The sequence below is a fragment of the Agelaius tricolor genome, unplaced genomic scaffold (genome assembly GCF_023055355.1).
Source record: "Agelaius tricolor isolate 1412-34295 unplaced genomic scaffold, bAgeTri1.0.p SCAF_10, whole genome shotgun sequence".
Lineage (NCBI taxonomy): Eukaryota > Metazoa > Chordata > Aves > Passeriformes > Icteridae > Agelaius > Agelaius tricolor.
In genome coordinates, this window is record NW_027269270.1 from 25,797,297 (window position 1) to 25,813,069 (window position 15,773).

The window sequence follows — 15,773 nt, forward strand, 5'->3', positions numbered from 1 at the left end:
GTCCTGTTTAAAACATGCACTTCTTACCATCGTCAGATAGTTCCGCTTCATCCTCTTTAGGTTCTGTGATGAAAATAAAAAGACATGAATAACTTTTTATGTGAGATATATACTTATATAAAAGTATATTCACTTATATAAGATATTCAAAGTGACATGGAATATTTAAGTGACATGGACAACTGATAGACCCTATGGCAAAACAGCAAAAAGCAGTCAGGGAGTTTGTGCATTAACTTAATAATTAAAATCTCTTCACCACTTCTTCATCACTATTGACTATCCAGTCACTATCTAGTCACCATTTTTGAATAAATCACATTCCTGTGGTTTGCATTACTTGTCAATTATACCTGCCTACTAGAAACATCAGCATACTGCATCATTTCAAAGTAATCTAAGAAATACCTTTAGAATGCCTCGGGGAAATAGAAAAGAAATTAAAAATATTAAAATCAATAACACTTCTTGTTCCATGACAGTTTTTTCTTGGCTTTGATGTGCCTTTTTTGAATTGTGAAGCCAAAAATTAGGCAAGTAAGTACAAGAAAAGATTCCCTGCAAAGCATCCAGACACAGTTTTCAGACCCAAGATATTGAGAAACTCTGAACAGCAAGCATTCCCCTGAGCATGGCTAAATTCTGTAATCACTGAGGTTCAAAAGGAGCCTCAGTTCTGTGGGCAGATTCAAAGACAGATGAACCCAGTGACCTAAGTCAGAGTAAAAGCTGGCCTGAGTGTCCTGATTTTCACTTCTAATTTTCATGTACATGAACTGCCTGCAGCACTGCTTTTTGCCCGTGGGTAAGAGGGGAAAGGGGCTATAGCTGTGATGTTGTTATACATTACTTACACCACTTGGGCTTGCTCCTAAGATCTGTGGCTGTGACCAGTGATTTGAGAAATTGCAAAGGCTGTTTGTTACATAGTTAATTCTCCTGTTGCTGCTGAAGCTGCACTTTTCCATCATGGGGTGCAAGCCTAACCAAGGGATTTATCCCCCCTGTGCCAGCAGATCTGTGTTATTAAATTTATGCTGTACTCTGGGTGCTGTTAGGTGCTTCAGAGCACAGAGTTAGATGCAGAGAATAAGTAGAAAACAACAGAAATAAAGGGTGCAAGGGGGAGCAGATATCTGGTCTGAGGCATCACCCTTTCACATCCTACACAAAATGCTGCATCTGTGTGCTGGCAGCAAAGCCAATCAAGTGGATAAAATCTGTTGCTAAAGCCTTTCTCTCCTTTTTTGTCTGGAGCTGCAAGCCTTGCATATTCCTGCACAGAAGAGTTGGTTTGCAGAGATCTACCAGAAGGGCAGGGAGGGAAGGGAGCCTTCCCCACCCAGGGTAGCTCTTCTCAGACCTTCCTCAGCTACAAACCACTCCTGCACAGAGCACATAACATTTTCCTCCCCTTTTAAGGGCTGTGTAAGGGAGTTGCTCCCAGCCAGGCTGCCAGTAGGTAATGTCTGCCAAATACTGCTTAGACAAGGAGTCAGTGCCCGGTTCTGCAGCCACACTGCATTGAAGCCACAGAATAGGAACAGTTTGGTCCACCAGTGGAAGCCTAAATTATCTAAGTGGTACATATCTGATCTGGGTAAGTGCTGAGCAGCTGTGCTGAAACCTTTCTCGGAAGTCAGTCAACAGTACCAAATTTTCCTCAAACATGGCAATGCATGCTTTAATCTGTTGAGACTTACAATCTTATTTTAGTTTTCTTCAAATGCACTGTGAAAATTTAGCCATGCCTTTCTTCACTACGATCATACTGACATTGCTAACATGTGCTGGCCACCTCAGTATGAAAATCAGTAATCAGACTTCCTGGCAGCCTAGAAAATCCCGAGTTACTCAGCTAAGTGTTCACAAAGATGGCAGCCTAAAGTCCTGACTTTGACAGGTGCTGAACGCATGCATTTTCCACTGCCTTTAATTAAAGCACCAGTTCTATTCTCACACTTGAAAAATCACACTTTAAATGATTTGCTCTTTTTCCACACTATCTGCAATATCAAGCATTGAAATCAATAAACCCTAGAATTGAGAACACAAAGACAACCTCCCTCCTCCTGCAAACAGAACATATTTTCTTTTTGCTCAAAACAACTTTTTTGTTGCTTTTTTTATAAATGTGTATTGCAATGACTCATACACTTTCTAGCCTTTTGTACTAAATCTATGTAAGAAAATGCCCAGACTAAAACGGAGAAATAACTTGTTTGCTTTGGTCCAGTGTAGGTAGTGGTTGCACTAGGAAAAACATAGAGAAGAGTCAGGCCTCCAGCCCCAGAAGGTGTTTGTCCTGCAACTAAAGAAAGAGAGCATTCAAATACAGGGAATTTTATTATGAAGAGCCAATACCATCTAGCTTCCTTTCAATTTTATTGCTACTCCTAATGTTATTTTCCCCTCTTTGAAGAGAAGGTGCATCTTGATTTAGATTGGTTTTAAATCTTGCAAATAGAGGGAAGTGATTCCTCAGCATGCATCCAATTTAGCACTTGAAGAGAAATATGATTTACTTTTGTTTGTGAGGCTTACACAGTTGTGTGATGCTGCATCACTTTGCATTCATTTTGTCTTCCTTTAGCAATAAAAGATAACTTCACAAGGGTTATATGGAACGCTTCACACTCCAATGCCCTGCACACATAAATGAAGAGGGAAAGATACAACACACAGTGCGCTCCTCAAAGACAGGAAAAATGGTAAAATTTGTTATTCCTGGTCTGGGCTTTTTGGTAAGGTGACTATCAAAGTCATCCTTGCACAGTGGGTAGATGGAGATGTGCACAAAAATATGTAGTCACTTTCTGGTTTTGAAAAATAATGCGGACATCTGTGTGTTTCAAGTTTTGTACCAGTTCCTGAATAATTTCTACAATGATCAAACTCTATTAGCCCTTTGAGAAGATCTTAAACAAAAATTAAGAAGTAAAAAATATGGAAAAAGAATTTTAAAAGTACATGCAAATCTAACAAAAAAACCCTAAAAAAATATTTTGGCACCCATAATGCTGCAAAACCAACATACTAAGTAGGATAGCCTTGAATTCACAGGCTGACTGTATGTACTAGGGGACACAGGCCTGACACCATCATGCTGGGATTGAAAGCATGGGAAATACAGCTAGCTGCAAGGTGCCAATTTATTTTCTGCTGTATATTCTGTGCTTGGCTAGCAGCAAGCACATTCATTATTTCCAAATGCAAATTTGGGATAGTGTTTATGGTTTGTTTTTCCATGGTGTGTCCAGTATAAACGCTAATGAATCCCTTGGCATATTTCAGGTAAGCTACCAACCATCATTTTCCAGCTGGGTATGGACTGAATGTGTAACATCTGTGAAAGGTTTAATTTCCCATTACCTGTGCAATGAACTGCAGAATTCTTTCAGCCAGCACTCACCCAGCAAGCCAGAATGAGAATTACTGCTTGCTTTCACAAGGCAGGGATTTGGGATCCCTGAAGCCAAGTTTCCACACTGCAAGTATGCAAAACTGATGTGCTCAGACCCCCAAATGACGTCTTTGAAGGACCTGAGCACAGTTACAGCCACAGAGACAAGTGGGAAGGAGGGTGTGCAGCTCTCTGGCCTTGCTAAGGAACTCTTTAAGGAAGAGTTCAGTTGAATTGAGATGTTTTTTTTCCTTCTGAGAACTTACCTTCTTGTTTCTCTCCAACCTTTACCAGCTCAGACTCTTGGCTGGGCTCGCTGATGCCGTAGACGTTGGCAGCTCGCACGCGGAATTTGTACTCGCGGTCGGGCTGCAGGTCCTGCACGTTGAAGGAGGTGCTGCGGCAGGTGGTGAGGTCTGTCCATTTGTTGTCCACCGAGTTCCAGATCTCCACGGTGTAGGACTGCACGGCGCTGCCGCCGTCGTAGGAGGAGCCGTACCAGGAGAGCGTGAGGGAGGAGCTCCGGATGTCCGACGCGCAAGGAGTGCCGGCAGGTGGGTCCGGTTTATCTGCAAAAACGCACACAACGCACACTGTGAGGGTCACACAGAACTTCAGCAGGGTGTTCCTGGCCCTTCTCTTTCCATTCCATTGCTCTGCTTCACACCAGCATTATAGAAACTATATAGTCTCTCTGTGCAGACTAAAACCAGTCCCAGCTATGCCTGCAATCTCCCACAATGGTGCAAACCTCTCCTCGGTGATCCTTCTTAGAGGAACACCCCTGTAACAGTCCCATCACTGCGATGTGCTTCCTTCAGCTCCCTTCATCTGCTTCCACACTTCAGGGCCACTGCTCACCTTTCACAGCCTCAGAAAGTGCCACTCATCCAAATACACCTGGGTAGCAGAAATACTGGAACCATTTTGCTGGCATGGAAACAAGGTCTTGAAGGGTGACAAGTTTATCTGCCAAAAATTTAGTAAACAAATTCATCTATGTGCAGTTTTTGGAAGTCTAGCGCACTTTTTGGGAAGAAGGAGTTCAATTTAGAATACATATTTTAAGTAGTGAGATTTTTTAAATCTCATATGCATTTTGGAAATTGTTGAGGAGTGGGAGATAGAAATTTCTGTATTTCCATAGTTAGAGGATTGCTACTGAAGTCCTTATTTAGATGAGTGGAACCAGTATCACCAGAACCTGGTGTGCAGATGTGCTGCCAACTATGCAAATACCCGAGAAAATACAACAGCCTTCCAGGTAAATGACTTTTTCAAGATTTAGTCGAATGATTAATTATTGCAATTAATGTTCTTCTAAGACAGAAAAATGATGGCTTTTAAAATAAATTGCTAGAAAATAACTGTAGAATTTAAGCACTTCAAAAGACTTTTAAGGAAACAGATAGCTTCTCTGGAAATAATCCTCTCAGAAATAATCTAGCAAAACCTACAAAATAATGATGATGTTGATGTGGATGAACTAGTGGCCAAAGGTTGAAAGAGAAGTCAAAGGATGGGATAAATGAGAGAAGAGGAAAACAAAAAAGATGGAAAGTGCGAGATACTACAAACAGTGGTTACACTGAACACGAACTGATAAAATCCTGTCCCAATTTGCTTGTTCAAGGTGCTAACGGATATTATCATTTGCTCTGTAGGAAAGGCAGAGCTGACAAAGCAGCCAAAAAATACTGCCACTTTCTCAGCAATAAAAACATCCAAATGCTGGAGGAAGCTGTTGTAGACTTTGATCAAAGCCTCACTGTGACAGACCATGTCCCTTCATACTCAAATTATCATTCCTAGGAAAATTACTGAGCTGACAGAAATAGCCACAATTTGTCAGAAAGATGCCTTTGGTTCTTGGACAGAGGAACCTCTCCTCTGACTCCTGTGGTTTAACTCATAGAGAGTGAAATTAGGACAGTCTAATCTGATCAAAATAGTTAAGTATCAGTTCACTATTTGGAAGAGTGCAAATTTCATTGCCTAGTGACTTCCCTGAAAGAAAAATTTAGTTCAGTTGTGATGAAAAATCCATCTCCCTCCACAACTTAAACATATTAGAAGATATATAAATAGAAATTTTCAAGTATGAGGGAAAAGACTGAGAGGGAGGAAGGGAGGTGGACACTGAGTATGCCACTGCATTCAGTATGAGAACCCCCAGGTGGAAGAAAAAGTGACTGCCAGAATCAAGATTATCTTTGTTCATTTTGGCAACACTTTAAACACCATTCCACTAGGAGTCATCATTATACAGCACATGTTTTGTTAAACACTTGTCAGAGACCAGATGTCCTTAACCTCTGGAACAGCTTATTGTCCTGCTTTGTGGTCACATTTTACTCCCCTCATTTTCTGACAGAATGGAAGGGGCTATTAGCAAGCATGAGTTTATAGAGTAGATATATAATGAACTGAATCACAGAGGACTTACATGATTTGTCTAAGCTTAGAAAGAGAGATTGTAGCAAAGATGAGAACTGAGTCTTGATCTCCTGGTGCCCAAATAGCAGCACCCCTCTTCCCTGTACTGGTCCTGTCCCAGCCTCCCTGGAGCTGCAAGAAGTGAGGATTCAGTGCCCACACCATTTGCAGTATCAGCATGTTTGTACCATACCCATAGCAGCCATCAGAGAGCTGCTGGCATGGCACACATGGATTGGATGATTTTAGTCAGACAGTGGCAGCAGCATCTTCTTTTCACTACAACTTGTTAGCCATGCAGACCTTGCTGGGAATGATTCTCTGTCCTTCTCAAAATCTTTACAGGAGTGGAATATTCAGCCCTGTGTCTTGTTTTCCTCCTATGTAACCATCACTGCATCATTTCAAAATGCAGATAGAGCTGGAGTAAGTAACAGCCTATTTATCCTAAATCCAAACAGAACAGAGCAGTTGCAGATAGCAGGAGGAAAATACTTTGAAGAAAAAGCCAAGCCAGTAGTCCATCACCTTACAGTGGCATCTGCTGAAGTTTTTCAAAACAGTGCAGATTCTCTGACATCTGCTATGCACACAGCCAAACCTGGATGTATGTGTTGCTTTAAAAATAAAGTTAGGTTGCTTTACTGCTGTGCACTGAATTGATATGGAGAAAGTGTTCAATGTTTCAGCATTTGCAGAGCAGTTTCAGCAGTATGTTTCAACAGTAGCCTGCTTCCTGTGCAGGACATGAAAATACACTCTCTCATTGCTGACTTTCAACACACTTCTGTTTCCAAATGAAACTCTGGGCATGATTTATCAGTTTCCTAGGCCCCAGTTCCCTCAGTAAGCTCTCTTTCCATGACTCACCTAGACAACTGGAGTCCCTCTGGCCTGTATGGTTTACAGAAGCAAGGCTTAGGTATGTGAGCACTGCAGAGAAAGCATCCATGGCCAAGGGGATAGCAGTGGCAAAGGAAATGCCACATGGCTTTAGACTAGTATCTGCCAGCCTTGGGAACATTTCTATATTCCTAAGGCATTTTTCTCAATAGGCAGAGATGAAAACCTGCAACCTTGGCTGGATTCTACTGAGCCATAAAGATGCACGTTTCTGTTTGAAGTCTATCTTGTGCTGCTGCTTGCAGATCTGTTCAGTGTATAAATACAGTAGTAGCTGCTATGGGAGATCCTAAACAGGAATGAAAGCCTAATCTTTGCTCTTTTTTAATATGACAGATGTATATGTACCATTTTAACATGCTTAAAAATGACTTGATATCAGACTGGATGGTATTCTACAGCTCTGCACATTCAGAGAACCTGCAGATGGTCTCTCCATGTGTCTGTTTTCTTTCTCAATACTTTATTCTATGGGGATTTTAAAGGTTACCCTGTATTCATCTGTCTGTATTGAAAGCTAGAATATTTTGCCAAACTACATTCCCTTCTGGAATATGAAATCTCTATCAGCACAATTAACTGCTTCCAATAAAAACATCCCATGAGCTGAGAAGGAGTGGGGAAGACAAGCACAGTTCTCTATTTTGTCTTTCTGTTTTAGTGTTTACTATACCACTCATGTCTCTGAGCTGCATGTCTCCAATATTCTGCTGCATGTCATGTGCAGTTTTTGACATGCACAATCATGTTTCATACTTAGGCTTATGTTATGAAGGCTTTACATTGGCTTTAATGGACCACAAGTTTGTTCTTCTTCTTCTGCAACAATGCATAGCTACAATCCAATATGTGAACTAGAACAAAGGCAGGGCATCCAAAAGTGCACTTGTGCACATTTCTACAGGAGAAGGAACTAATTTAAAATATTGAGCTCTAACTTCAATTTCACTGTTAGAAGCAACAAAGGAAAGCCACCATAAGGTACCTTAGCAATGTGAGAATAGGAGTACTCCAGCCTTGGCTAACTTACAGCACTTACATAACCTCTAAATCAAGACTTATGATATTCTAGATGATCATGGTCAGATTGGCTGTATCCATGAACCTGGTCAGAATGCTACAAACTCCAATGCCTTTTCACATAAATCTCTCTAGGAATACAAGTAGGGCTGCCCCAAGCTGGCTTCCAAGGCCTTGTGGCAGGCAAAGGAGCAGCTAATTTGGCCTCAAACCTGGTTCAGGGACTGTTTGCACAGCAGCACAGAGGCTGCATTGAGTTGCTGACACCAGCATCACAGAGGAAGCAGCAGGAGTGACTCCTGTGTGCTGTGAGACATAAGCCAAGCAGAGAGGAGTAAGAGGAGACTGGAGGTGATGTAAAGGAGCTTTTTAGCCATTTGTGCTCCAGCAAACCAGGCACATATTAAAACCCCCTGCTTCTCAACAAAGGGAGGTGTAAATTACCACTACCACAAAAGCAATAAGGTCAGATTCCAGTTTATTCTTTGTGGCATGTATTCCTTAGGGCAAATGATAATGGGATGAGTTGGCCTCACATGAAATGTTTAAGCCACTTTCAAGATCATACCAGCACTGAAACACACACTTGTTATTTACTCTCAAACTGAATTCAGCTGCACTCCTTCCTCAGATAAGTTCTCAGAAATATTTTGGTAAACAGGTTTTGATATACAGCCTGAAGTAAACTCTAATTAATTTGTATTTGTGCACTCTGAGAAGCAGAAAACATAAGCAGGCTTGGCCTTTAAATCATTGCTGTTTATCAGACAAATTTGACTTGATGTGATTGCCTTTTTTCCAGTGGTGCATTGGTTAGAGCATGTTGCTAATAACACCACGGTTGTGGGTTCAATCCCTGTACAGGCCATTCACTTAAGGGTTGGACTCGATGATCCTTGTGGGTCCCTTCCAACTCAGAATATTCCGTGTTTCTGTGAAAATTCCTTTGCATAAGCAAAGGGACTTTTTCTCTCTCTGCAGTGGAGGCAAACCCACAGCTTATGCAGGACATCCACGTGACATGAGACTGTGCTATTGAGACCTCACTGCCTTCTCCACATGGCTCAGTTTACAGAGCCCTCAGAACACAAGAACCATTCCAAGAGACCAAAAAAGGCAGCAATCTCCTTATCTAACGGAGTGCAGGGAAATGGAAATTGTTCTGCTACTTGCTGTGAGGGTCAGGCTGAGCCAAGGCGAGGCAATGGAGTTTGCTGTGCATTAAGAGCTCGCACGGCCCTGGCTCTTAAGCAGAAATATTGCTCCAGCAGAAAGCCTCTGAAAACTGAGAGCAGTATAACCACAGCCTCTGAAAAGTTCTTTTTTCCTTTCTTTTATGAACAGAGACATCACTGAAACAAAGTCTCTGAAGTAGTTTTCTTTATCTGTTCTCAAAATTGGTTTGTTTTCTTTCTAAATCCAGTTATCATATTACTGTATAATACTATTATTAGCTATTGTGATATTTGTCTGCCAGATAAAGAACAGACAGAAAGAAACAATTTAATTCCATTCCACAAGCTGTTTAGCCAGGCAAGGTATTTAATATGCTGCAACAGCCAGTTGAACACTGTCCATGCCGACAGCACTGGCAAAGCTTTCATTTGAAATCCATCAGCAGGAGAAAAGCGAAACCATAAAAGGTCATAACTGAACTCGGCACTATTGCTGACAGGGCTCAGGGTCATGGCAGACCTCGCTGCTGTGCTTGGAAAACTATGCCCTGCAGCTCTTTTTCCAAGGGAGAGGAGTGCTACAAGTGGAGATATTACCCCTTAACTCCTGTAACTCATGTACACCCTGTACGTTAGTGTACCACAGGTTTACGATAAAGTTAAATTTAAAAATGCCTGCATTTTCCTGCAAAACAGCTCAAGAGACATTGAAATGAACCTGAGTTTTCTCCTAAAAAGCAGCAGAGGCAAGAACCCCATGGTAAAGATTTGTTAGTCCAGACTTTGAAATTTACACCTCCCCTGTAAAATACACTGCAGAATACTCTTACCAGATTGCTCCTCCTGACAACTCTGACAGAAAATGAAGTTATTTTAAAACTGCCATTTTGAGACCTGTGGATAAAGTAGCAAACAAATAGTGGTGGCCCAGAGCATCGCTTTGTGCTCTTGGGGTAACTGAGGCATGGAAGTGTAAAATGACCTTGCCCAAGGACACACAGGAGAATGGAGCTGGGAACGAAACCAGAGCTCACCACTCCCACGCAAATGCCCTCAGCACAAGAACATCTCCTTCTGCCACAGGCCTAATGGAACAAACAAATATATAATGCATTCTCAGGAGCCTTTTTCTAAACCATCTGCTCCTGAGCCTGAATCAACAAGCTGTTCAGATTACTCATGTGCTGCACGTTAGGTATCTGCTTTGATAACTGATTGAATTAGAGCTCAAACCTGCCCACTGAAAGGCACAATAAATTTTAGGAGTCTCCCTAGTAGGACTTTCAGTGGATTAGTCTCCACTGGAGTGAGTTTGGGTCTTAGGAACCCCATGTTAGCGTGGAGGAGTTGTGATTAATCATTTTTGAGTAACTAGGTAAAATATAGGAATTTTGTTGCAATTGTCAAGATATTTATTTTCTTCCTCAAAAACAAGCTGAAGGTAAGCATCAGGAACAAGCAGCTATGCATGGAATTCTACTGAAATGTCTCCCAGCAGAAATTACATTGAAGCTACATGGCCATTCAAGGGATAAACCTGGATTAGTGTGCCAGCACTGATGCATAGAGCAGAGTAAGCTGGTTTTCCTCCACACATTTTTGTCTTTCTCTGAAAATTTAGTTTTGGTACAGCTGGAGAGCCACTATGTGTTAGTGGGAAGCTGACAGTGGAGGTTACTATGCTCTTGAACTACAACAGCAGCAACATAAGACATCTCCTCCTTAACCACCAGTGTAGTTGCCCTTTAACCATAAAACCAATGACAAAAATACTCCAGCAATCCAGAGGAATTTGAAAGGTTGAAGGTTACAGAGCGAGTCCACCCACATATTCTTAAGAAATTCATTGCATTCTTGACCTGACTGTAAACAGGGAATCACATGGATACTGCAAGATATAATCTGATTCTTTTCAAAAAAAGAACTTTAGAATCATTCATATTTGCACTTCTGAGCTGCAGTATTCAGTGTCAAAATGTCTATGGATGTCTCGCTTCACTGTCTGCTTCCCAGATGTCTGCACTTAACTTTTCCAGAGAGGGAGCACAGAACATTGACCACTGGGTCCTCTCTGTCTGAGTGGTGAGCACTGAGCCAGATTTCTCAGGATCTCCCACAATGCATTCACCGTGTTGAAAGGGTCGCTGTGCACTGCTGGTTTTGCTACCATGTTTCCTTGTAACAGAGTTTTGAAGGAGAAAACAAATTCTAAGCTTGCATATATGTGACTTGTTGAAGCAGAACCAAGCCCTTCATAGCAGCAATTAATAATCCTACCATTACATTCAATGACTTTTGGAGCTAGTGATAATCAGACCTTGTTCTCAAGTACCCTTGTATTTTCTCATTTGTGCTTGGAAAGACCTGGCTCACACAGATTCTGCTAAAGGCATAGAAGTAACACCTTCCACACAGAAAATAACTTCCCCATCCCAAGTCAAGTATGGAATGGAGTAGAGGAGCAGGTATTAGTGAATTCATGATATACTACTTGCATGCCTCTGTATATGTGTGTCCTTGAGTACTTGGTTTATCACTTTCCAACAGCAGAGAGGGCTGCAAATCACAGTACATGCACCAATGCTGAGAGTAATAGAACCCCCATAACTTTTAACTTCAGGCCTCTCAGGGTCTAATGTCATTGCTCTTATTCTTTAGCATATATCTACCATAGAGCTTACTAATCACCATGATACTTATATATGTGTGTGTGTGTATGTACAATACATATATAGATGTATGTATATACACACAAAATACGACATCAGGAACAGTAAAAATCCCAAAGGATTTATAAAAGACAAAATAGATTGGTCAGTCCCCAGTTAGGCAGTATGTGTGTTTCTAGTTCTGTCTTAAAAAAACCTAAAAGACAGTACTGGTAAACAAAGTATTCACTACACACTGATCATCAAAAAGCTCCTGAATAGTAGGCATGGAAAGGTGAAACAATAAGCCCAAAGCATGTGGCAAGTTTGTGGCATAGCTGCAGAACAGGTTATTTTTCTAGTGCCAGATACCCTTGTTGAATTCTGTGTTATTCTTTGGACACTGTCATAGTACCCAGCTTTAGCCAGTAGGAAAACCAAGTTTCTTTCTCAAAGATGGTTACAGACCTAGGGCTATCACACAGCTAAAATGTTCAGAATCATAATTTTGATAAATATATCAGATATATCCAATAAATGGCAGGAAAGGAATGCATATTCCTTGCTGTCACTGTAAACTGAGGGCTCTACCTTGCCTAAATCAGTCATGTTTTACACTAAGCTCATCATTGGCTCATTTAACAGCTTTGGCAACACACGTCCACTTCCATCTGACACACTGTCTGCTGTAAATCATTAGCTCAATCTCACATCAGGCTGTTTTGATTTTGGAGCAGAAACATGTTACAAAATCTCCCTAGAGAGATCAGTCAGCTAAGGAAATTGCTTATTTAAGAGAGCTGATCATAACAATAGAGAAGAGCTTGACATGGACATTTTGGGACCAGTCAACCCTTTCAAAGAAGATACTGCTTAACTTGTATGTCTCACAGACTTGCAGGTCTCCAGTATTATTAGTGCTTGTACAAAGTTACACAATGAATCACAAGGCTCAGTCCTTGTGGCTGAAGGCTCTGTGCTCAGCACCACACCATTATTTCAAAAGTCTCCTCTAAATTGTTTATGTGTCAGTGCATTTGCTGTGTGGACTGCACACAGCTCACACTGAAGGCTGAATGTAAAGGACATTTTTTTCATTTTTATTTCATTAAATGAAAGAAAACCCCATAGGATGAAGCTGGGCTTCTTTCAAGAGCATCCTTTCCCATGACCCAAACAGCATCAAATCATAAATTATTTAAATGCTTTAGGTGTCAGAACCCTTGCACAGTTTAATTAAGACTGTAGTTGAGGCCTGACAGCTAAATTTAAGACTTTGGGAGCTAAATTCAAAGGAATGCAAAGCATCTTTATTTCCCTAAATGTCATTATTAAAAATAATTTCTACAAATTGTACTTAGATAGAGTTTGCAATCTAAGACTCAAGAGTTTAAATCATAGCAGGATCATTTCTGATTTGAATCCTTTGTCCTCTGATTGGAGTTTAAGTCAATAATGTTATTTTTTTGTGAAGAAAAGTCTTTGACAACTGCAAGTATAAAACCAAGATGCAGGATGGTCTTAAATATCCTCAGGAAGGTCTTTAGACCTTCTGTTCAAAGCAGGATCAGCTATAAGGTCAGACCAGATTGTTCAGATGCTTATCCAGTCTGAACTTGAATACCTCCAGGGATGGAGACTGTACAACTTTGCTGGGCAACCTGCTCCTTAACATGTGTTACAGTCCAAATTTAATTTGAGAAATGTTTATTGGAGTCTTTCGCATAAGAAACTTGCCCATCAGCATGAAGCCTTTGAAACCTACATGGTTGTAAGAGGTAATAATAAATTAAAAGAGGTAATAATTTGAATATTAAAGAATTAATAATAATAAAATAAATACAGCTTTATTTCCATATTAATTTCATTTTATATTTTAACAAATGTCTTTGATTTGCTAAAATTCAGAAGAGCCAAGCCTGTTAGCCCCAGAGAAATGCAGCTCTGGGTCTGCTCAGACACGCTCCCCCAGAAAGCAAATGTTCTGCATTTGTAGTTTCAACACATTCAAGGCTCCGTTGTGCAGTGTGGTCAGGCAGCAGTGCTTTGAGCACACAACACACACACATGGATGTGCCTTTTCTCAGAAAACTTACAGGGAGGCAGCTCACACAGAATTTAGAGACTTTTTATAAAGGGCTGAGGCAAACAGAGCTGATCTCTAGCACCAGGACTTTCTCCACCAATGCTTGTTATGAAAGTGGGGTCAGGGCAGGGAGAGCAAGTTTCTTCCCAGTAGTTGGGATGGTGCAGAGACAATGGACAGGCAGGAATTTAGGATTAAGGATGAGCTCTGGTAGGCTCAGAAGTGCCAGGTTTTGCATATTCAGAGAAACACAGCTTCCCTATTTTGACTGACAGGCTTGAGAGAAAAGTACCTTCCAACTTCAGTGAACATTTGACACCTTTAAAGGTGCAAACAGTGTGAAGAATTTTATCTCATAGTGAGAATCTAACCCTCTTCATATAAGGAAGACATTTTTGCTCCCTTTTCCCACATTTTTGAGTGCCCAGATGGAAGAATCTGGCCTTAAAATGCATGTGCAGCAAGCTAGGAGGCCTTGTCAAGCCTTCAGCAGTGCTGACATCAGCGAGATGTCTCACTGAAGAGCTTGGCAATTGTACAAGATGGAATTTATTCTTTTTAGTTGGAAACAGAGAGCTTGTCATCAGCCAAAACACATGGCAAACTCCTGCACATTGTAAGGATTCTTCACCCAACTCTCCCAAAAGCATCTCTGGGAATCCCACGGTTCTCTGGCACATTTCTTAGGGAAGAGCAGAGCAGGAGGCTGAGATGTAGCTTTATAAGGTTATAGAATTCAAAGACTTTCAAACCAATTAATTCCAAAGGATATAAACCAGTGACTTATATAATAATGAGTCAAGGCTCACACAGTAACAAGATAATAGGAATTGTCAGCCTTGTGCACCTAAAAAAATCCATCTTGCCCAATAACCTGCTACAATTATCTGCCTGCAGCAGTTGCCTAGGAAAGAGTGAAAAGGAGGGAAATATAAAGAGCAATTAATCTCCTGCCATTCTTCCAGCTGTTAATCAGCTGTGTTGGGATTTTGCAGCCAAAACCTATATCCAGAGCAATGTATATGTTTTTTCAAGGAGCAGTGTTCATTTTTAACCTAGCTGTACTTCTGACCTGTACAACCCTGTACAACTGTTGGGAGGGGTAGTGCAATTTATCTATGCATCAAGAGAAAAATACTGATTCTATTTTCTTCTCTTCTTGAATTCTCTGCCATGTTGCTGGAATCCACTTGATATTTATACTCATTCATCCAGTTATCTTTTAACTGCAATTAAAGCCTCAGACTGGATTAAAGGAATTAATTTAAATAATCAGGAAGCCTCTAATGACAATATGTAGAGCAACATGCAACTGAGTCACATTCAGTCTGCTTCAGTGGATATTGTACCTGAAAATGTGATTGTACTCATTAAACCTCCTATGGTATTAACTGGATTGCTGGAATGAATCTCCAGTCCCACTTGGGTTAAAGGTATTTTGCCATTGGTTTCACTGGAGTCAGACATTGATCTTTGCCCTTAGACCCACATTTCTTGCCTTGCTCACACCCTTGTGGCTGGGCTGTCAGTGCACCACCTTGTGTGATAACCCCTCTGCAGGTAACAGAGCCCAGAAGCAGACCCATCCCACAGACTGATGTTTTAGCCAAACCATATCTTGGCTTGCAGAAATTCCCTGGATTTCCCTGAAGCATCCACACCAAGGTGGGTTCTATAGCCCTTTCAGAGCCAGATGTCACAGATCTAGATTTTGGCTGATCCTCACTAGGCTGCAGTTTTATCTGCAAATAAACTGCAACTGTCTGCCAGTCTGCATTTCTGTGCAGCTGTCCAGAGTCTGCTGCAACAAACCAGACAGCCTGGGAGTGTCACCTGACAAGGCTGTTTGAAGCTTTAAGATACCTGTGTAAAAGCTCACAGATGAAGTGTTCCAAAAGATTTAAACCAGACTGTCTTTATTCACTACTTTCTGTTCCTGTGAAACAATAGACCATGGTAGGAATTTAAAATGGAGACATGAGCTGTTTTTATCTCGTGGGGGGATTTCTTTTTAAACATGAGCTATTTTATCTATTTTATACATTCATCACCATGGAATTAGGAATTTTTCCAAATAGACACAGTATAGCCCTACAGATACT

At 41.0% G+C, this 15,773-nt stretch overlaps 1 protein-coding gene across 5 annotated transcripts in view; it reads right to left on the reverse strand.

Moving 5' to 3' along the window:
* MYLK (myosin light chain kinase) overlaps positions 1-15,773 on the reverse strand; it is a 195,011-nt gene that overhangs the window by 26,423 nt on the left and 152,815 nt on the right. For all 5 annotated transcript variants that reach the window (XM_071435291.1, XM_071435295.1, XM_071435293.1 and 2 more), the window contains 2 exons: positions 3,670-3,972; positions 28-63 (listed from right to left, as the gene is read on the reverse strand). In XM_071435291.1, the coding sequence (XP_071291392.1) occupies positions 28-63; positions 3,670-3,972 (339 nt within the window). The remainder of the gene's footprint in view (positions 1-27; positions 64-3,669; positions 3,973-15,773) is intronic.